This window comes from Oncorhynchus mykiss, chromosome 26 (assembly GCF_013265735.2).
Source record: "Oncorhynchus mykiss isolate Arlee chromosome 26, USDA_OmykA_1.1, whole genome shotgun sequence".
Classification (NCBI taxonomy): Eukaryota; Metazoa; Chordata; class Actinopteri; order Salmoniformes; family Salmonidae; genus Oncorhynchus; species Oncorhynchus mykiss.
The window spans coordinates 38461824-38485590 of record NC_048590.1 but is presented as its reverse complement, the minus strand read 5'-3'; the positions used below and the strand labels follow the sequence as shown (position 1 = coordinate 38485590).

Here is a 23767-nt window from a genome sequence, read left to right as displayed (position 1 = left end):
GCGTCCACACACTGTGCTCAGAATGACAGAAATCACATTTAGAATATGGTCATTCATATTAACAAAACAATGATTTGGTCCTTCTTAACAAATTCTGATGTTCACTTTGAACATGTTAGAATAACATGTACTTTTCCACAGCCAACAAGATGAGTAACAAACAGCAAAATCACTAGCCTATGTCAATCTACTATAGTAGAAAAGTGTAGGTTACCTATTCTATTGGTCAGCTTGTCGAGACAGAAATAGCCTATTCCAAACCGACTCTGGGACAGAGTTCTTCACATTTTAAGTGCAGCCATGCGCACAAAGCAGTTGGCTACAGATGAATGTTAATTTCATAATGCAATCAGCAGGAAAACACCACTGTCAAAACTGCACTTCACATGTGAACAGTTTGATGTGACCGCGATGAACATATATGTTAGGGCCCTTCCCACTCTATCTGTCGGATACATTATTTTGTAGACAGTTCTTGATAGAATAAAACAAAGAGCCCTTCATAAGAACCAGAAGATCTTTAATGTCCCACTGCTGGGAAAATTAGATTGAGATCAGATGGCTTCACTGCTTCCTTTGTTAATTAGCTCATGTGTTGTGTCTGACTCTGTTCTAGCTGTATCTCTGTCAGTGGTCACAAACAAGACAGGGAGATGACCATTTCTGTCAGTCTCTCTGTCTTTCTCTGTCTTGTCTCTCATCATTGAGTGAGTGATGTTAATGAACTGAGCTGGCAGCCTGCAGTGTGGTAGGGTTGAGTATTAATTGATGGCTGGCCATGCCACCTCAATCATTTAGAACAGCATTTAAATGAGGGGGAGATGTACATTTACAACACAACATGTGCCACACACACACACACACACACACACACACACGTACAACACAGTTGTCAGATAGTTTTTTCTCTCTTTCCAGCAGGCTCTTGGAAAGAATATTCAATAGATCTTTAACAACTGAGGTGTATTTGTGGACCTGCTCTTGTTAATTAATATGCATTTGAAAATGACTGCCTTGAAAGTAACCCCTTCTTAATATGTCTGCATTTGGCAATGAATATTGGCTTCTTTGCACTTAAAATATATCCAGGCAAATGTATTTTGAGTGCTTACTTCTGGCTAATGTAAACTGAATTGTTTTCCACTTTCAATTCATACCTCCCAATGGATTTCTTTAATGCAATGTGATTCACAAAGTATTGGCCTACAGGTTTGTCTAACTCGATTTCTACCGTTGACCATTTATTGAATTGGCTACATTTATTGAATTGCGTGGGAAACTACCAGGGCTGTCCAATCCTGTGCCTTTTGAAGGGTGTTGTCACAATACCAGTATTTAGATTTTGATACCAATACCAGTTTACTATCACAATACTTGATACCATCACAATACCAAGGGAAAAAAGAAGGCATATTAGCCAAAGTCACAGAATGGCAGTTGATGTCATTACATTTTTGAATGTATGCATTAATGAGTCAGTCATACAATCAGTTTGGCTTTGGTAAAACAAATAACTAACTACATGACAACATAATGGTAATAATTTATTTGAATGGAAAATCTCTAGTCTATTGATAAACTGGGTCATCAAGATTTAGACTAGGCCTATTCACAATACAGATGAAATCATATTCAGTAGGATGTGTGCATGCTTTTTAGTTATTGAGCTTGTTTTCACTGATTTCATGGGACTGCAGATATCAAAACAATCTGTTTCCCTTCCATTTGAGACTTATTATATTGTACTGATCAACTAAATGTGCATAGAATAAGTAATCTCTTCTTTGATCAAAGTCTGTGCTGTCTCTTTAAGACCCCTGACGTCATTCTCACACACAGAAAGATACAAATGCTGAGCAAAAATGATCTTGACTTGGAGAAACTGAGGCGGGGGAGATTAAGTGAATGAATAAACGTTTTGGTGACAATAAGCTTTGAAATCTGCAATATTTAGCGTTATGGTTTGTATACTGCATGTAATCACAAACAAGGTACTAGGGTAGTGAATTGATGTTAGCTTCAGCTGTAAGCTAGGAAGGACAGTTTGCCTACAAAGCTGGAAGCTACCGGTAACGTTATCTTTCTGCATTGTAAAGTGTTGTATTATGTAGCTCTTGGACATTGTTTAGCCAACAGTAATCAACAGTAATCAACATTTCTACATGACGTTTAAGCGTGTTAACTTCTGTGCAGCGCAAGTGGTGATGCAGCCCAGACTCCCAGAGTTCCTCAGGACAGGCTAGTCTAGAGCTAGTCTAGAGCTAGTCTAGAGCTAGTCTAGTGCTAGTCTAGAGCTAGTGTATTGTTGTGCTACGAGGGGACTGCAATGATAGACTTGATCCTCTCTCAATCAGTAGACGCCGTGAGAAACATTTGACAGAAGTACCAAAAGTAATACTAATTCTAGTACCGAATCGTTTTTCAGCTTCTAGTATCGGAAAAGTACAAGCGTTTCAGTATACCGTGCCACACTACTTTTGAATGATATTTTTTTAAAACTTGACTAGAAAGTAACGGAACAACACAAAGTAAATGTGTGTTTTTCCAGATGCTATGGAAAGATAGGCCTACAGTGTATGACTATCCAGCCCGATAGCAGTGCTTTAGTTAGTGTATCCTTCCACATACTGTACGCCATGCCTTTGTTAGTGTGTTGTCTTGTCCTTCCTCTGAGGGCTCGGGGGGGCGGGTCGAGGCAGCACAGTGCAGCAGGCTGTTGACCCGCTCTGTTGTCCTCCTCCATACACACACCATACATTCTATCTATTCCTCCGTCAGTCAGATGATGTCTCCCTCTGTCGTCACAGGATACAGCAGTCTTGTGACACTGACAGGCAGGCAGGGCCACTGTGGAGCAGCTATGAATAGACTGCTGCGAGGGAGGGAGTGAGAGAGGGAGTGAGAGAGGGAGGGAGAGAGAGAGGGGGAGTGAGATAGGGAGGGGGAGAGAGAGAGGGAGTGAGTGAGAGGGTGGGAGTGAGAGAGGGAGGGGGAGGGAGGGAGGAGGTAGGGGAGAGTGGGAGAGAGAGAATTGAGTAGGCTGCTCCTCTTCTAAAATGTTCCTTTTTACAGTCTGATTCTGATATTTCCATTCATCTTTAGCTTAAGAAGACTGTGGTTTCCTAACTGTGTTGACGCACAGGATTTGTGTCTCTTCTCAAGGTCCTTTCAAAGTGTTTTGTTTTGAAGAACAAGCTTTTTTGCGGAAAGTGTTTTGTATTCGAACAGCAATTTCAAACCCCCATTGCCTATGACATGAACTGGGTGTGTAAATATCATGATTATGTGCACCTTTGGTTAGGTTATTTGTACTTTACAGGAGAGCACAGCACAACGATATTAAGTGATTTACACTACTGCTGCAACAGTAGTTAAACGTGATCTGTATTTTCACAAAGTTACATAGGTTCAATATTGCAAAATCTCTTCATCTTTTATAAGTCCTAATATAGAACAGAACTATGGAATAGAACGTGACATGGGGTATTTCTCGTGATGAGTCCAGGGGCGTGTAGTGACGCTGTCCTGTGTTCGTTCGTGTCCCAGTTAGGTCCAGCCAGTTTATCAATAACTACAAATAGAATGGTGTTGGTGGACAATAGGTTGTTGTCTGTGAGCCACCTATCCTTTGTGTGTGTGCGTGCGAGCTTGTCTTTGTGCCTGTGTGTGGCCAGACCATCACTGAGGCAGGGCTGATGTGTATTATTAGAGTGCTGGTGCTGCCGTGATGACAGGAGAGAGCATGCACCGTTGTGTGAATTTGTTTCCTGAGGAGCGATGCTCATCGGTTATCCCTCTTGGAACCATGCCCGTTTTCTTTCTGCCCGTCTAAACACGTGCACACACACACACACACACACACACACACACACACACACACACCTCTCTCATCCCCCCGCCCCTCTGGAATGTAGGACTATGTCTGGAATGGAGGTAGCCTATCAGTAGACCATAATGTACCTACTGTTGTAGATGAGGACTATCCTTGTTTGTAGTGAAGCAAAGTAACTCCTCCTATGTGTGTATGTGTGTGTCAAGCCAACTCCTGTTCAAGACTAGCAGAATGAAAACCACAGCAATAAAGCACCAATAAAGGTGTTTGTCAGGGAGATAGTGGAGCTGTTTGCCTGGGTCTATCCTTATCACTCCCCTGGCAGTGCAGTGGCTCAGCTCTCACAGGAATAGGGGTAAAAGTAATGTTCTGTTGAAATAAATTCAGTTCAAAGGCATTGCCAGATCACAAGTTTAGCATCCTCCTCATATAATACAAATAGGTATTGAATGGCCCATAGAGCGGTTATTGTGATGGTGACTTATGGTCCTTTTTCTCTCCATCATTCCTCTTCAGATCTGGAGCCTGATGACAATACGTCGTTCTACATCCTCAATGTGGGCCAGCAGTCCGTGGTCAACAACCAGTCTATGGGCCAGTCATGCAATGGCAGCATGCAGCCTCACTCCCACTCCCAAGTCATCAGCTCCTCCCCCCATCAGCACCTGCAGTCCCACAAGGTGTACAACCCCATTTATGAGGTCCAGGACAATGTCAACAAAAACAAATCCAGACCTGCAGGTGGGGGTGGGGGGCCTCCCAAAGCCTTTGAGTGTCCTAGCATCCAGATCACCTCTATCTCCCCCAGCTGTCAGCAGGAGATGGACGCTAACGAGGACAATCTTAGAGGTAATGATGGGGACTACCACCATGGGGACCGGCCCCTGTCCAGGGACCACCTGTACCTGCCCTTAGACCACTCATACCGGGACTCAACTCTCAGCCCATCCCCCTGCAGCTCCCTGTCCTCCAGGAGCTGGTTCTCAGACGCCTCGTCCTGCGAGTCCTTTTCCCACGAGTACGATGACGTGGACTCTGAGCTGAACGAAGCGGCCGCAAGGTTTACCCTGGGGTCTCCTTGCACATCCCCTGGCTGCTCCCCTCATCCTGGGGTCCTGGAGGAGGGTCTGTGGGCTGGGCATCAGCACCACCACCCTGCCTTTCACCACTCCCACTCCTCCCACTCCCTGTCCCCCCGAGTCTCCCCGTGCCACTCCCCACGCACCTCCGTTACCGACGAGAACTGGCTGAGCCCCCGGCCGCCGTCCCGCCCCTCCTCACGCCCCACCTCACCCTGCGGGAAGAGACGCCACTCCAGCGCAGACATCTGCTACCCGGTGGGCTCCGTGTCCCCACACCACTCCCCGATCCCCACCCCTGAGCCGTCCCCAAGGGGCAGCGTGACAGAGGACACCTGGATAGGAAGCCCCTCCATGGGCATGTTCCAGTGCTGCCCTTCCGAGGCAGACATCCCCTCCAAGACTAGGAAGACGTCCCAGGACCGGACATGCTCCATGGGGGGGAAGGGGGACCTGGGCCTGGACGACTCTGGGAACGGGTCCCCCCTCATGGACTCTCCCTCGGAAGACACTTTGCACTCCCTGAAGAAGGACGGGCCAGGGGAACAGTTTCTCTCAGTGCCCTCACATTTCACATGGAACAAACCCAAACCAGGACACACACCCATCTTCAGGTATGTCACTTCCTCTACCTGCCCTCTCAATCACAGATAGAGTTGGAAAATTCCACAAACTTTCCCAGAAATGTTGGTTGGAGGATTCCCAGAATCAGGAGGGAATAAGCAGGGAGGGGATCCTCCAACCAGGATATCTGAATAACCAAGGAAGATATTTTGCAACACTAATCACAAGTCATCTTTAGCTTTAGTCAGCATTTAGAATGAATACACACTCATCAGAGTCATTAGTATTACTAGGTCAAGGTAGAGTACATGAAAGGTGCAGATAGGAACCTTTATGGGACCTTTATAGGATTAGTGATAAAGAACAAAATGTTCAGTAGCCTGTTTGATCCCGATAAGAGCATTAAGACACTGTTCATACTAGTATTTTATGAAGGAAGATTCTTACATTGAATCAAGTTTAATAGCAATAGATTACAGTTCACTCCTGGTTATGCAATGGCTTGGACAGTTGGGCAAGCATTCCTCAAATTTGAGCTTGCAGTCGGATATCCTGAGCTCCGAAGTTACAATTGTGTAGCCTAATTGAATTGGAACAGGGGAACTACCATGCACTTAGTCTGCACCTATCAGGGGTGCACTAGTATAATATTCTGTAGCTTATACCGTTATAATTGTGTCTGTAGGTTTGACTCCAATGCTCTCAAACTTTAGGTCACTGCTTTAGACCCACATGGGCTGAAACATTTAATGAGCCACAGAGACATGATGGCGCTGTCTGAAGTAGCACAACAGTGTAACATAAGGTTGTTGGTGCCTGGGGGGAAGCACATGCTCACGTCTCTCACTCACTCACTCACTCACTCACTCACTCACTCACTCACTCACACACACACACACACACACACACACATTTTTTATCTGGAAATCGGCGTAACCAGAAGCTCTTGATCGTCGTGACGCACTGACTTCTATCAGAAAGAGCGGGTTAAAGTTTCCCTTCTCTGCTCTCCCAATGTGTGCAGCAGATGAAGTCTCAGCCTTGTTTGTGTGCTCTGGCCTCTAGCGCTATGAAATCAGCACAGGTCACATATGGCTGAGGGGCCACACCACCACTATCTAACCCAGCCTTCCTGAAACACCACAGTCTAGCTGCCCATTCACAGACACCTTCCAGAAAGGGGTCAACATTGTACCTTGTTATAGTGGTCTAGTACCCTGCTACAAGAGTATATTCATATCTAGGATAAACCACTATTTATAAAATGATTAGGTCTTTAGGACTAGAGTAGGCTTCCACTGTTGGATGTAGTGAGTGCTGTGACTGTGGGGTGATCTCTCCTGTCTGCTGTAGAAGGTTCTGGAAGAGTCTCCACTAGGGTTGTCACCATGATACCAGTATCGCGATACTCAGAAGTATCGTGGCAAGAAAACAAAAAATGAATTAATTTATTATGACATAACAGTCCTATAGTATAAAATAAAACCTTTTTGTAAATAACCATAGAGTTTAGTTTTCTTCCTGTTTTTTTTTTACCAAGGAAAATGTGGTATGGTAGTTTCGCCACACTGGTATCGTGACAACCCTAGTCTCCAGTCAGAGAAGCTGTGTCTGGGAGGTGTTCTGCTGAACAGATGGTCCTGGCGTCTGTCTGCTGGGTGGCTGTCAGTGTTCAGTGGAAACAGAGGCATGGGGCAGGGGGCTCCGAGTCTAAGCCTCAGACAGACTGGGGGTGGAGGAAACAGAGGCATGGGGCGGGGGGCTCCGAGTCTGAGCCTCAGACAGACCGGTGGTGGAGGAAGAGGCATGGGGCGCGGGGCTCCGAGTCTGAGCCCCAGACAGACTGGGGGTGGAGGAAACAGAGGCATGGGGCGGGGGGCTCCGAGTCTGAGCCTCAGACAGACTGGGGGTGGAGGAAACAGAGGCATGGGGCGGGGGGCTCCGAGTCTGAGCCTCAGACAGACTGGTGGTGGAGGAAACAGAGGCATGGGGCGGGGGGCTCCGAGTCTGAGCCTCAGACAGACTGGTGGTGGAGGAAACAGAGGCATGGGGCGGGGGGCTCCGAGTCTGAGCCTCAGACAGACCGGGGGTGGATTCAGGGAGCCCTCTTTCCCAATCCCTCCCAGTCCCTCCCTATATCTTGATCCCAGATCTGTTTTCTGTATAGACAATTGGCATGAAAATGACATTTATAGTTGGCTATACTGCACAAAAAGATCTATAACCAGGCTAGTCCATCCCACCTCAGGGCTAACTATAGAAATCCATATTCACATACCGGTATTCAGGTTGATATGACATTTAGTGGGGCTAAGAAAGGCTTTATGGCTCGGCACACTCATACTCAGGCTGACTGGATCAGGCAAATGAGAAATAAGTGCACTCAGGCTAAAGGCCAAAGTTAGTTACTTTAAGGAGCAGTTCTCTCACTTAAAGACCTCCTCCCTCTTTCCCCTGCCCCGCTACAAAGTTTCTCCCTGCAGGCGGACACAGAGTCTGAGGTGCTAGAGGAGCTCCTTAAACCTGACCCCAAAAAAACATCTGGGTCCAAACGTTTAGACTAGAGGTCGACCGATTATGATTTTTCAACACCGATACCGATTATTGGAGGACCAAAAAAGCCGATATCGATTTAATCGGCCGATTTATAAAAAAAATAAAATAATAATAATTAAAAAAAACATATATTTGTAATAATGACAATTACAACAATACTGAATTAACACTTATTTAAACTTAATATAAAACATCAATAAAATCAATTTAGCCTCAAATAAGTAATGAAACAAGTCTTAACTGAGTTGCCTAGTTAAATAAAAGGTATAAAAAAATATTCATATTATTTTTAATTTTTTTAATAATCGGAAATCGGCGCCCAAAAATACCAATTTCCGATTGTTATGAAAACTTGAAATCGTCCCTAATTAATCAGCCATTCCGATTAATCGGTCAACCTCTAGTTTAGACCCTTTCTTCTTTAAGGTTGCTGCCCCTATCATCACCAAGCCTATCTCTGGCCTTTTTAACCTGTCTCTCCTCTCTGGGGAGGTTCCCATTGCTTGGAAGGCAGCCACGGTGTGTCCTTTATTTAAAGTGGGAGATCAAGCTGATCCTAACTGTTATAGGCCAATTTCTATTTTGCCCTGTTTATCAAAAGTGTTGAAAAAACCTGTCAATAATCAACTGACTGGCTTTCTTGATGTCTATAGTATTCTCTCTGGTATGCAATTTGGTTTCCGCTCAGGTTATGGATGTGTCACTGCTACCTTAAAGGTCCTCAATGATGTCACCATTGCCTTTGATTCTAAGCAATGCTGTGCTGCTTTTTTTATTGTCTTGGCCAAAGCTTTTGACACGGTAGACTATTCCATTCTTGTGGGCCGGCTAAGGACTATTGGTGTCCCTGAGGGGTCTTTGTCCTGGTTTGCTAACTAGCTCTCTCAAAGAGTGCAGTATATAAAGTCAGAATATCTGCTGTCTCAGCCACTGTCTGTCACTAAGAGAGTACCCCAAGGCTCGATCCTAGGCCCCACACTCTTCTCAATTTACATCAACAACATAGCTCAGGCAGTAGGAAGCTCTCTCATCTATTTATATGCCTGTCTTATACTCAGCTGGCCCCTCCTCGGATTTTGTGTTAAACTCTACTACAACATAGCTTTCTTAGTATCCAACAAGCTTTCTTTGCCCTTAACCTTGTTCTGAATGTCTCCAAAACAAAGGTCATGTGGTTTGGTAAGAAGAATGCCTCTCTCGCCACCGGTGTGATTACTACCTCTGGGGGTTTAGAGCTTGAGGTAGTCACCTCATACAAGTACTTGGGAGTATGACTAGACGGTACACTGTCCTTCTCTCAGCACATATCAAAGCTGCAGGTTAAGGTTCAATCTAGACTTGGTTTCCTCTATTGTAATCGCTCCTCTTTCACCCCAGCTGCCAAACTAACCTTTGGCCTCACTTCCCCCTATCTGAGAGATCTACTGCAGCCCTCATCCTCCACATAAAACACCCGTTCTGCCAGTCACATTCTGTTAAAGGTTCCCAAAGCACACACATCCCTGGGTCGCTCCTCTTTTCAGTTCGCTGCAGCTAGAGACTGGAACGAGCTGCAAAAAAACACTGAAACTGGACAGTTTTATCTCCATCTCTTACTGACAGTTGTGGCTGCTTCACGTGATGTATTGTTGTTTCTACCTTCTTGCCCTTTGTGCTGTTGTCTGTGCCCGATAATGTTTGTACCATGTTTTGTGCTGCTGCCATGTTGTGTTGCTACCATGTTGTTGTCATGTTTTGTTGCTACCATGCTGTGTTGTTGTCTTAGGTCTCTCTTTATGTAGTGTTGTCTCTCAGGTCGTGATGTGTGTGTTGTCCTATATTTTATTTCATTTTTTATTTTTATTTTTTTGTTATTGTTTGTTTTTAACTGACTTTCCTAGTTAAATAAAAGTTAAATAAAGAATGAGAGATGTACAGGGGAGCGGCTGTAGGCCGCAGGTGGTGACTGGTAGCACCAGACTGGGAGTCCCAGAGCCCCGCGGTACCGAGCAGCATACCCTAGAAAGGTTACGCTAATCCAGGCTCCGACCTCTGCTCCAACCCGCTCCCTCTGCCCGGCACAATGCTCAGGTTTCCTAGCTACCAAACCCCTCTTGTGTTACTGTGGCCGCTGGCCAGGGAAAACATACACTTCCGGTGTTATGTCGGTGGCATTGGAGGGTACGAGACAAGCCACTGTTACACCCACCTTTGTTTTTAGGCCTTAAACCTTTAGAGACGGTTTCCCAGACCTAGATTAAGATTACTTCTGGACTACAAAGCATGCTCATTGGAGAATCCTTATTTATTTATTTATTTTATTTTACCTTTATTTAACCAGGTAGGCAAGTTGAGAACAAGTTCTCATTTACAATTGCGACCTGGCCAAGATAAAGCAAAGCAGTTCGACAGATACAACGACACAGAGTTACACATGGAGTAAAACAAACATACAGTCAATAATACAGTATAAACAAGTCTATATACAATGTGAGCAAATGAGGTGAGAAGGGAGGTAAAGGCAAAAAAGGCCATGGTGGCAAGGTAAATACAATATAGCAAGTAAAACACTGGAATGGTAGTTTTGCAATGGAAGAATGTGCAAAGTAGAAATAAAAATAATGGGGTGCAAAGGAGCAAAATAAATAAATAAATTAAATACAGTTGGGAAAGAGGTAGTTGTTTGGGCTAAATTATAGGTGGGCTATGTAAAGGTGCAGTAATCTGTGAGCTGCTCTGACAGTTGGTGCTTAAAGCTAGTGAGGGAGATAAGTGTTTCCAGTTTCAGAGATTTTTGTAGCTCGTTCCAGTCATTGGCAGCAGAGAACTGGAAAGAGAGGCGGCCAAAGAAAGAATTGGTTTTGGGGGTGACTAGAGAGATATACCTGCTGGAGCGTGTGCTACAGGTGGGAGATGCTATGGTGACCAGCGAGCTGAGATAAGGGGGGACTTTACCTAGCAGGGTCTTGTAGATGGCATGGAGCCAGTGGGTTTGGCGACGAGTATGAAGCGAGGGCCAGCCAACGAGAGCGTACAGGTCGCAATGGTGGGTAGTATATGGGGCTTTGGTGACAAAACAGATTGCACTGTGATAGACTGCATCCAATTTGTTGAGTAGGGTATTGGAGGCTATTTTGTAAATGACATCGCCAAAGTCGAGGATTGGTAGGATGGTCAGTTTTACAAGGGTATGTTTGGCAGCATGAGTGTTATTATTATTCAAATAGCTTCGAAGGAATAGACTTGATCTGGGTCTGAGAAGCCTACCTTTTTATTTAGAATAGTTGTGACTCGTGCAGTACATCTTTATAGTATGCAATGTGATCATATTCATGGGGGCTTTCCTCTGCCATGTGCTGTGGGGGAATCTAGGCTACCAGGACAGGCTGTCCTATAGCCTACTTTGATTCAAAATCGCATGGGAACAGATGCCAGTGGTACGATACCACAATGTTAGAGACACGTGCTTCTATTTTTCTTCTACTGTCATTCTTTCCTCTGGACAACAGTTTATTCAGTGAACCGACTCCAAAGAAAGCCAGCCACCACATTTCTCCCATTTAGTTCTCCCACTGATGGTGTTCGGAGTCAGCCAGCTGCCCAGCTTCTGATAGAGCCATGGAGGATAGGCAAAAACTGACTGACTCATGTTTTGCTACTCTGTTGAGTTCTTTTTGAGTTCCCTGGCCTTTAGTAAATTAACATGCATTTTATTTGGTGTCTGCATGCTATGTGAGGGCTGAGTGGAGGGCATTTCTGTGTGGCATGTTTGTCTGCCTGTTGAAAGCACAACTTTAGTTTTGCCACGACCTGCCGGGGCACATAAAGAAACAATAGACCATGGTTAGTGACTTTCTTTGACTAGCGGAGAAGGTTAGGCTAGCCTTCGTGGTTAGGCTAGTTACTGTAGCGAGGCATAATGTGGTGTAAATGTCTGCCTGTTAGGACAGCTTACAGTGGTGTGTATCATTCCTCTTACTCATAGACCATGGACGCACACACACCCACAAACGTTTAATTTCTCCCCATTTGTACTGCACAGTGCTGTGTTAGAGCAAACTGTGTCTCCCTGTAACTGTAACAGACCAGGAACACCTTTATCATGCTGTATGGAACACATACTGAGAGCTCCTGAACTGGCTCAATGTAGCCAAGTCTTTATAACTGGCTCAATGTAGCCCCGTCTTTATAACTGGCTCAATGTAGCCGAGTCTTTATAACTGGCTCAGTGTAGCCAAGTCTTTATAACTGGCTCAATGTAGCCAAGTCTTTATAACTGGCTCAATGTAGCCCTGTCTTTATAACTGGCTCAATGTAGCCCCGTCTTTATAACTGGCTCAATGTAGCCCCGTCTTTATAACTGGCTCAATGTAGCCAAGTCTTTATAACTGGCTCAATGTAGCCAAGTCTTTATAACTGGCTCAATGTAGCCCTGTCTTTATAACTGGCTCAGTGTAGCCAAGTCCTTATAACTGGCTCAATGTAGTCCCGTCTTTATAACTGGCTCAGTGTAGCCAAGTCTTTATAACTGGCTCAGTGTAGCCAAGTCTTTATAACTGGCTCAATGTAGCCAAGTCTTTATAACTGGCTCAGTGTAGCCAAGTCTTTATAACTGGCTCAATGTAGCCAAGTCTTTATAACTGGCTCAATGTAGCCCTGTCTTTATAACTGGCTCAATGTAGCTCCGTCTTTATAACTGGCTCAATGTAGCCCCGTCTTTATAACTGGCTCAATGTAGCCCCGTCTTTATAACTGGCTCAATGTAGCCCCGTCTTTTTAACTGGCTCAATGTAGCCCCGTCTTTATAACTGGCTCAATGTAGCCAAGTCTTTATAACTGGCTCAATGTAGCCAAGTCTTTATAACTGGCTCAATGTAGCCCCGTCTTTATAACTGGCTCAGTGTAGCCAAGTCCTTATAACTGGCTCAATGTAGCCCCGTCTTTATAACTGGCTCAGTGTAGCCAAGTCTTTATAACTGGCTCAATGTAGCCCCGTCTTTATAACTGGCTCAATGTAGCCCCGTCTTTATAACTGGCTCAGTGTAGCCAAGTCTTTATAACTGGCTCAATGTAGCCAAGTCTTTATAACTGGCTCAATGTAACCAAGTCTATATAACTGGCTCAATGTAGCCAAGTCTTTATAACTGGCTCAATGTAGCCCCGTCTTCATAACTGGCTCAATGTAGCCAAGTCTTTATAACTGGCTCAATGTAGCCAAGTCTTTATAACTGGCTCAATGTAGCCAAGTCTTTATAACTGGCTCAATGTAGCCCCGTCTTCATAACTGGCTCAATGTAGCCAAGTCTTTATAACTGGCTCAATGTAGCCAAGTCTTTATAACTGGCTCAATGTAGCCAAGTCTTTATAACTGGCTCAATGTAGCCAAGTCTTTATAACTGGCTCAATGTAGCCAAGTCTTTATAACTGGCTCAATCTAGCCAAGTCTTTATAACCGGCTCAATGTAGCCAAGTCCTTATAACTGGCTCAATGTAGCCAAGTCCTTATAACTGGCTCAAGGTAACCAAGTCTTTATAACTGGCTCAATGTAGCCAAGTCTTTATAACTGGCTCAATGTAGCCAAGTCTATATAACTGGCTCAATGTAGCCCCGTCTTTATAACTGGCTCAATGTGGCCAAGTCTTTATTACTGGCTCAATGTAGCCAAGTCTTTATAACTGGCTCAATGTAGCCAAGTCTTTATAACTGGCTCAATGTAGCCAAGTCTTTATAACTGGCTCAATGTAGCCAAGTCTTTATAACTGGCTCAATGTAGCCAAGTCTTTATAACTGGCTCAATGTAGCCCCGTCTTTATAACTGGCTCAATGTAGCCCCGTCTTTATAACTGGCTCAATGTAGCCAAGTCCTTATAACTGGCTCAATGTAGCCAAGTCTTTTTTATGAAGATTCAGTGTGTAGGCTAGTAGATGATGAATTACTAACATCCTGAATAGTTTTGACAATAATTTACCTAAATAGGTTTTTAGAACATTATTTCTCTGTAGGTTCTAGATCAGTAGAGCCATAGACCAGCCAAGCTACCCAGAGACACACTGAGAGAGACAGTTTGTCTGTGTGGATGGGCACAGATGGAGTGTTTCTTTTTGAGTGCAGCTGTTCAAATATGATTGTGCCCTACATAGATAAAAACATACAGAGGGAAAAACCCCCATCAGCCTGCAGCCTCTCCTGTGACACAGCCTCATCCATACTACAGTGCTGAACAACACAACCATACTCTCCATCTATCTATATACCGTTTATAGTGTAAAACCCCTTCATGATTCACTGCTAGTTACAGTCCCTGCATGACCTATTACAAGTGTGATTATTCCAGTATGGTTAGCCTAATGTTGGTGGTAATTCCTATGATTCACTGTCTGACTGATGGGGTTGAACACACAGCCTACAGCCCCATTTAGACACTGTACTCTGTGTGTCACTCAGACCTAGTCTAGGCCTAGTGTGATCCTCCACAATGTTTCCAGAGGTCATGATTCAGCACAACCTGTTGTGCTCTCACTTCTTTATATTACCATATATAATGTGTAATTGCATTGGTTCTTCTATGTAGTTATTCTCTTTGATTAAGGGCAGTCAAACCTACTATTCCAAACCTATTCCAGTAGCATATTTATGTTAAAAGCACAACCTCTTTTCCCTGACCAAATACAGTTGCGATAGTTGAGTGGTTCTATATGCTAAAATTGACTCATCTTACAAGTAAATGCTCTTAGTTCTCAGAGTAGGACATGTGGGTGTGCTGGCCTGGCAGTAGTTTGTAAACAGAGCTACTGTACTGTGCTGCCAAGGCAGGTTTGAATGAATCCAGCCGGCTTAATTAGCTCTAACCGGCCCCTGCTAGCTAATATGTTAGACCTAAATCTCTGATTATAGAGCCTTTTTGTTATCCATAGGATGATTATGTAGTCACAGCGGCTCACAGGTAATGTCTTCCCAAAAGACAAGAAATGCTAGGTGAAATAGGCTATATCTATTTGTTATCCATAGATCACCTAGGTAATGCCTAGGTGATCTGTATCTTGTTGTTATCCAAACCATCAGTACCCTTATTGTCTATGTTTCGGTCTGTCCCCAGGACCTCCTCCCTGCCCCCCCTGGACTGGCCCTTGCCCCACCTGTTTGGCCAGTACGAGCTGAAGGTTGAGGTGCACCCCAAGGCCCACCACCGAGCACACTACGAGACGGAAGGAAGCAGAGGGGCGATCAAAGCTGCATCAGGTGGTCATCCTGTTGTCAAGGTAAGACCATATAGGTGATTGTACTCTTTCCCCTAGATTGTTTTCCAGACAGGGCTCAAAGGGCCCTCAAAGCGGGTGGACCTTCCTCACTAATTCACTGGCCTAGTACATGGTCAGTGAATAACCCATAGAAATCATAATAACCAAAACATTCAGTTATTACCAGCTGGTGTAACCAACCTTACCTAATAACTGGCAAAACACAGGTCAAATGGCTCTTTAGGTCATAGTATACACTAGGTCATGGCCAGTTTGTTGTGCCCATCTGTTAGCATGATGCCTGACTGCCCTGCAGTGTGTTACATAAGGTAAGTCTAGAGGCGAAAGAAACGCCTAGAACACATGGAGTAGAACACATGAAAAATGAAAGTAGAGCCGCACAGTCTAGGAGCTCAGATGCAATAATGTAATAACCTAATATCCAACGTTTAGACAGACAAGCTGTCTTCATCAGGGTATAATGACAAACACTGCAGCGTGACTAGTTTATATAGTGTCAAAGGGCACACACAGGTGTCTGTAATCATGGCTGGGTGTGGCCTGATATCATTGGTTAACACTGATATATTAAAATAGCATAAAAAAAACATAAATGGATAGTCTGATCATAGATACAATTTGGTTACATAAGCCTACAAACATTAACAATAGCAAAATCACAATAATCACAAGAATGGCTTCAGATCAAAGTCTACGTTGAGATCGAAGGGAGCAAGGGTCTTTAAATTAAAGGACCATGCAGCCTCTCATTTTAACAATAAATTGTCGAGGTCACCCCCTCTCCTAGGGAGGGTGACATGTTCAATGACAATATAACGTAAGGATGAAATCGAGTGGTTTGCTTACAAAAAGTGGGCCGCAACTGGGTAAGTCGAGTTTTTGCACAAAATGGTGCTACGATGCTCCGAGATTAGTACTTTTAATTTGCGCTTTGTTTTAACCACATAATTTAAAGATAAATAACTGCCTCAGTGGAGCACGTGATAACACCTTTGATAGCATAAGGTAAACTTTTCTGAATTTAACCTATACCACCAGGGAAACTATCACCTTAGTCATGTAACCATGATGTTGGTGTAGCAACCTGGACGCAGGAAGTAGAACTTAAGAAACTCTCTGATGGTAACTACAAGAGGCAGTGCAGCTCAGTTCAGTTCTGGAGGTGACCTGCATCTATACTGACAGTGACAGTCTGGAAAAGGGCTCCCGAGTGGTGCAGTGGTCTAAGACACTGCATCTCAATGCAAGAGGCGTCACTGCAGTACCTGGTTTGAATCCAGGCTGCATCAAATCTGGTCGTGATTCGGATCCCATAGGCTCTCAGCGTCGCCCGGGTTTGGCTGGGTGGGGTAAGCCGTCCTTGTAAATAAGAATTTGTTCTTAACTGACTTGCCTAGTTAAATTAAGGTTACATTTGTATTTTTTTTATTTAAAAAATCAGATTGATGCCCGTGCCTTGTAGAATCAGGACTGGTGCCAAGACTGGGACTGTCACAACATGCAGTACCTCAACTGTCAATTTATACAGCCGTCTAGGTTACGGCAGCCAGTGCTAGTGAATTCAAGTATTATGTGTAAGTATTACCAAACAATAAACGCCCCACCCCTCCCTCTGTACAGGTAGAAAGGGTGAGCTGCTGCAGCAGGCACGCCAAGCAGGGCAGGGTACATCATCGCAGTCACCGTACTCGAAGCCCAATTAGTTTGTCTGTCATGTGATACCCCAGAGACTGCGGCAGAGTGAGCCTCAGCCTTACTACTGTACCAGACCTGGGTTGAAATAGTATTTGAAATATTTCTGTTACTTAACTTGTGCTTGATTGTGCTTGACTAGATCAGTGAATCCAATAATAATAAATGCCATTTAGCAGACGGTTTTATCCAAAGTGACTTACAGTCATGCATGCATACATTTTAAGTATGGGTGGTCCCGGGAATTGAACCCACTACCCTGACATTACAAGTGCCATGCTCTACCAACTGAGGTACAAAGGACAAGTTCCAAAGGTCTAAACCCTGTCCAACTACAACTCCACTCCAGGCAGGCTCAAGAAAAGGCTCCCAAGTATTTTGAAGGTTTTGAATACTATTTGTTCTGAGGTCTGTTACAGTACCTTTGTAACGCCACATTCCTGACCCAGGGCTCCCGTTCTGTTATCCAGCTGACAACCAGAGCAGAGCCAGGCAGCGGGTGAATATTTTATGCTCAGGGGACAGGGATCCTTTGTGTGGTGACTGAAGCGGGGCGGACGGCATCATGGGCCATGACCAGGGGTGTGTAACCCAACAATGCCCCGGCTTGGACTGTGTGTTTGCATAACCCAACAATAACCCTGCTTATAAGAGCCAGGAGGTGGCTTGTCATTCCAGTCCACTCCCTCAGGATCATCTTTTAGTTGGGGTTTTAATGGAACTATACACTGATACCCACAACAACCCCAATGTAATACTCTTCTAATTGAAGTGACCTTTAAAAATGTGGACGAGAGGAAGATTCCACAGTTTGGTGTCCAGAACCACTCATTTCTTTAATTTTTGGTTGTTGGTTTTTGGTTATTTTTGGTTATTTTGACGCAAATGTTGTTGACCATTTGTTCCATATAGCATAGTTTCTTAAAAACTATGCCAACTCATCTCAGGGCGAGTTATACAGACTTGGGTCCTGTTCCTCCATCAGTCAGAGCTAATGCTGAACCATTTCAATTGCAACCTCTCATTCTACCCCACCATGTGTGACGATGCATAATTTAGCTATGAGAATGTTGAACCCAGGCAGGTCTAGTGGTGTTGTCCTTGTTTACTAAACAGAACTTCCTCATTGTTTCTCTGTTGACGCTCTGTTTCCCCCTTTAACACTGTGGGACCAAGAGGCTGTCCTGTTATATTGACACTCTGTTTCCCCCTTTAACACTGTGGGACCAAGAGGCTGTCCTGTTATATAGACACTCTGTTTCCCCCTTTAACACTGTGGGACCAAGAGGCTGTCCTGTTATATTGACACTCTGTTTCCCCCTTTAACACTGTGGGACCAAGAGGCTGTCCTGTTATATTGACACTATGTTTCCCCCTTTAACACTGTGGGACCAAGAGGCTGTCCTGTTATATTGGCACTCTGTTTCCCCCTTTAACACTGTGGGACCAAGAGGCTGTCCTGTTATATTGACACTCTGTTTCATGTCCCCTTTAACACTGTGGGACCAAGAGGCTGTCCTGTTATATAGACACTCTGTTTCCCCCTTTAACACTGTGGGACCAAGAGGCTGTCCTGTTATATTGATACTCTGTTTCCCCCTTTAACACTGTGGGACCAAGAGGCTGTCCTGTTATATTGACACTCTGTTTCCCCCTTTAACACTGTGGGACCAAGAGGCTGTCCTGTTATATAGACACTCTGTTTCCCCCTTTAACACTGTGGGACCAAGAGGCTGTCCTGTTGTATTGACACTCTGTTTCCCCCTTTAACACTGTGGGACCAAGAGGCTGTCCTGTTATATTGACACTCTGTTTCCCCCTTTAACACTGTGGGACCAAGAGGCTGTCCTGTTATATTGACACTCTGTTTCCCCCTTTAACACTGTGGGACCAAGAGGCTGTCCTGTTATATTGGCACTCTGTTTCCCCCTTTAACACTGTGGGACCAAGAGGCTGTCCTGTTATATTGGCACTCTGTTTCATGTCCCCTTTAACACTGTGGGACCAAGAGGCTGTCCTGTTATATAGACACTCTGTTTCCCCCTTTAACACTGTGGGACCAAGAGGCTGTCCTGTTATATTGGCACTCTGTTTCCCCCTTTAACACTGTGGGACCAAGAGGCTGTCCTGTTATATTGACACTCTGTTTCATGTCCCCTTTAACACTGTGGGACCAAGAGGCTGTCCTGTTATATAGACACTCTGTTTCCCCCTTTAACACTGTGGGACCAAGAGGCTGTCCTGTTATATTGACACTCTGTTTCCCCCTTTAACACTGTGGGACCAAGAGGCTGTCCTGTTATATTGACACTCTGTTTCCCCCTTTAACACTGTGGGACCAAGAGGCTGTCCTGTTATATTGACACTCTGTTTCCCCCTTTAACACTGTGGGACCAAGAGGCTGTCCTGTTATATTGACACTCTGTTCCCCCTTTAACACTGTGGGACCAAGAGGCTGTCCTGTTATATTGACACTCTGTTTCCCCCTTTAACACTGTGGGACCAAGAGGCTGTCCTGTTATATTGACACTCTGTTTCCCCCTTTAACACTGTGGGACCAAGAGGCTGTCCTGTTATATTGACACTCTGTTTCCCCCTTTAACACTGTGGGACCAAGAGGCTGTCTGTTATATAGACACTCTGTTTCCCCCTTTAACACTGTGGGACCAAGAGGCTGTCCTGTTATATTGACACTCTGTTTCCCCCTTTAACACTGTGGGACCAAGAGGCTGTCCTGTTATATTGGCACTCTGTTTCCCCCTTTAACACTGTGGGACCAAGAGGCTGTCCTGTTATATTGACACTATGTTTCCCCCTTTAACACTGTGGGACCAAGAGGCTGTCCTGTTATATTGGCACTCTGTTTCCCCCTTTAACACTGTGGGACCAAGAGGCTGTCCTGTTATATTGACACTCTGTTTCATGTCCCCTTTAACACTGTGGGACCAAGAGGCTGTCCTGTTATATAGACACTCTGTTTCCCCCTTTAACACTGTGGGACCAAGAGGCTGTCCTGTTATATTGACACTATGTTTCCCCCTTTAACACTGTGGGACCAAGAGGCTGTCCTGTTATATTGACACTCTGTTTCCCCCTTTAACACTGTGGGACCAAGAGGCTGTCCTGTTATATTGACACTCTGTTTCCCCCTTTAACACTGTGGGACCAAGAGGCTGTCCTGTTATATTGACACTCTGTTTCCCCCTTTAACACTGTGGGACCAAGAGGCTGTCCTGTTATATTGGCACTCTGTTTCCCCCTTTAACACTGTGGGACCAAGAGGCTGTCCTGTTATATTGACACTATGTTTCCCCCTTTAACACTGTGGGACCAAGAGGCTGTCCTGTTATATTGGCACTCTGTTTCCCCCTTTAACACTGTGGGACCAAGAGGCTGTCCTGTTATATTGACACTCTGTTTCATGTCCCCTTTAACACTGTGGGACCAAGAGGCTGTCCTGTTATATAGACACTCTGTTTCCCCCTTTAACACTGTGGGACCAAGAGGCTGTCCTGTTATATAGACACTCTGTTTCCCCCTTTAACACTGTGGGACCAAGAGGCTGTCCTGTTATATTGACACTCTGTTTCCCCCTTTAACACTGTGGGACCAAGAGGCTGTCCTGTTATATTGACACTCTGTTTCCCCCTTTAACACTGTGGGACCAAGAGGCTGTCCTGTTATATTGACACTCTGTTTCCCCCTTTAACACTGTGGGACCAAGAGGCTGTCCTGTTATATTGACACTCTGTTTCATGTCCCCTTTAACACTGTGGGACCAAGAGGCTGTCCTGTTATATTGGCACTCTGTTTCCCCCTTTAACACTGTGGGACCAAGAGGCTGTCCTGTTATATTGGCACTCTGTTTCATGTCCCCTTTAACACTGTGGGACCAAAAGGCTGTCCTGTTATATAGACACTCTGTTTCCCCCTTTAACACTGTGGGACCAAGAGGCTGTCCTGTTATATTGGCACTCTGTTTCCCCCTTTAACACTGTGGGACCAAGAGGCTGTCCTGTTATATTGACACTCTGTTTCATGTCCCCTTTAACACTGTGGGACCAAGAGGCTGTCCTGTTATATTGACACTCTGTTTCCCCCTTTAACACTGTGGGACCAAGAGGCTGTCCTGTTATATTGACACTCTGTTTCCCCCTTTAACACTGTGGGACCAAGAGGCTGTCCTGTTATATTGACACTCTGTTTCCCCCTTTAACACTGTGGGACCAAGAGGCTGTCCTGTTATATTGACACTCTGTTTCCCCCTTTAACACTGTGGGACCAAGAGGCTGTCCTGTTATATTGACACTCTGTTTCCCCCTTTAACACTGTGGGACCAAGAGGCTGTCCTGTTATATTGACACTCTGTTTCCCCCTTTAACACTGTGGGACCAAGAGGCTGTCCTGTTATATTGACACTCTGTTTCCCCCTTTAACACTGTGGGACCAAGAGGCTGTCCTGTTATATTGGCACTCTGTTTCATGTCCCCTTTAACACTGTGGGACCAAGAGGCTGTCCTGTTATATAGACACTCTGTTTCCCCCTTTAACACTGTGGGACCAAGAGGCTGTCCTGTTATATTGACACTCTGTTTCATGTCCCCTTTAACACTGTGGGACCAAGAGGCTGTCCTGTTATATTGGCACTCTGTTTCCCCCTTTAACACTGTGGGACCAAGAGGCTGTCCTGTTATATTGACACTCTGTTTCCCCCTTTAACACTGTGGGACCAAGAGGCTGTCCTGTTATATTGACACTCTGTTTCCCCCTTTAACACTGTGGGACCAAGAGGCTGTCCTGTTATATTGACACTCTGTTTCCCCCTTTAACACTGTGGGACCAAGAGGCTGTCCTGTTATATTGACTCTCTGTTTCCCCCTTTAACACTGTGGGACCAAGAGGCTGTCTGTTATATAGACACTCTGTTTCCCCCTTTAACACTGTGGGACCAAGAGGCTGTCCTGTTATATTGACACTCTGTTTTCCCCTTTAACACTGTGGGACCAAGAGGCTGTCCTGTTATATAGACACTCTGTTTCCCCCTTTAACACTGTGGGACCAAGAGGCTGTCCTGTTATATTGGCACTCTGTTTCATGTCCCCTTTAACACTGTGGGACCAAGAGGCTGTCCTGTTATATTGACACTCTGTTTCCCCCTTTAACACTGTGGGACCAAGAGGCTGTCCTGTTATATTGACACTCTGTTTCCCCCTTTAACACTGTGGGACCAAGAGGCTGTCCTGTTATATTGACACTCTGTTTCATGTCCCCTTTAACACTGTGGGACCAAGAGGCTGTCCTGTTATATTGACACTCTGTTTCCCCCTTTAACACTGTGGGACCAAGAGGCTGTCCTGTTATATTGACACTCTGTTTCCCCCTTTAACACTGTGGGACCAAGAGGCTGTCCTGTTATATTGACACTCTGTTTCCCCCTTTAACACTGTGGGACCAAGAGGCTGTCCTGTTATATTGACACTCTGTTTCCCCCTTTAACACTGTGGGACCAAGAGGCTGTCCTGTTATATTGACACTCTGTTTCCCCCTTTAACACTGTGGGACCAAGAGGCTGTCCTGTTATATTGGCACTCTGTTTCCCCCTTTAACACTGTGGGACCAAGAGGCTGTCCTGTTGTATAGACACTCTGTTTCATGTCCCCTTTAACACTGTGGGACCAAGAGGCTGTCCTGTTATATTGACACTCTGTTTCCCCCTTTAACACTGTGGGACCAAGAGGCTGTCCTGTTATATTGACACTCTGTTTCATGTCCCCTTTAACACTGTGGGACCAAGAGGCTGTCCTGTTATATTGACACTCTGTTTCCCCCTTTAACACTGTGGGACCAAGAGGCTGTCCTGTTATATTGACACTCTGTTTCATGTCCCCTTTAACACTGTGGGACCAAGAGGCTGTCCTGTTATATTGACACTCTGTTTCCCCCTTTAACACTGTGGGACCAAGAGGCTGTCCTGTTATATTGACACTCTGTTTCCCCCTTTAACACTGTGGGACCAAGAGGCTGTCCTGTTATATTGACACTCTGTTTCATGTCCCCTTTAACACTGTGGGACCAAGAGGCTGTCCTGTTATATTGACACTCTGTTTCCCCCTTTAACACTGTGGGACCAAGAGGCTGTCCTGTTATATTGACACTCTGTTTCCCCCTTTAACACTGTGGGACCAAGAGGCTGTCCTGTTATATTGGCACTCTGTTTCATGTCCCCTTTAACACTGTGGGACCAAGAGGCTGTCCTGTTATATTGACACTCTGTTTCATGTCCCCTTTAACACTGTGGGACCAAGAGGCTGTCCTGTTATATTGACACTCTGTTTCCCCCTTTAACACTGTGGGACCAAGAGGCTGTCCTGTTATATTGGCACTCTGTTTCCCCCTTTAACACTGTGGGACCAAGAGGCTGTCCTGTTATATTGACACTCTGTTTCCCCCTTTAACACTGTGGGACCAAGAGGCTGTCCTGTTATATTGGCACTCTGTTTCCCCCTTTAACACTGTGGGACCAAGAGGCTGTCCTGTTGTATAGACACTCTGTTTCATGTCCCCTTTAACACTGTGGGACCAAGAGGCTGTCCTGTTATATTGACACTCTGTTTCCCCCTTTAACACTGTGGGACCAAGAGGCTGTCCTGTTATATTGACACTCTGTTTCATGTCCCCTTTAACACTGTGGGACCAAGAGGCTGTCCTGTTATATTGACACTCTGTTTCCCCCTTTAACACTGTGGGACCAAGAGGCTGTCCTGTTATATTGACACTCTGTTTCATGTCCCCTTTAACACTGTG

The 23767-nt window shown here is 45.1% G+C and overlaps 1 protein-coding gene across 3 annotated transcripts in view; it reads left to right on the top strand.

The window, feature by feature from the left end:
- LOC110506757 (nuclear factor of activated T-cells, cytoplasmic 3-like) overlaps nt 1-23767 on the top strand; it is a 93034-nt gene that overhangs the window by 18566 nt on the left and 50701 nt on the right. For all 3 annotated transcript variants that reach the window (XM_036964593.1, XM_036964592.1, XM_036964594.1), the window contains exons 2-3: nt 4349-5525; nt 15109-15271. In XM_036964593.1, the coding sequence (XP_036820488.1) occupies nt 4349-5525; nt 15109-15271 (1340 nt within the window). The remainder of the gene's footprint in view (nt 1-4348; nt 5526-15108; nt 15272-23767) is intronic.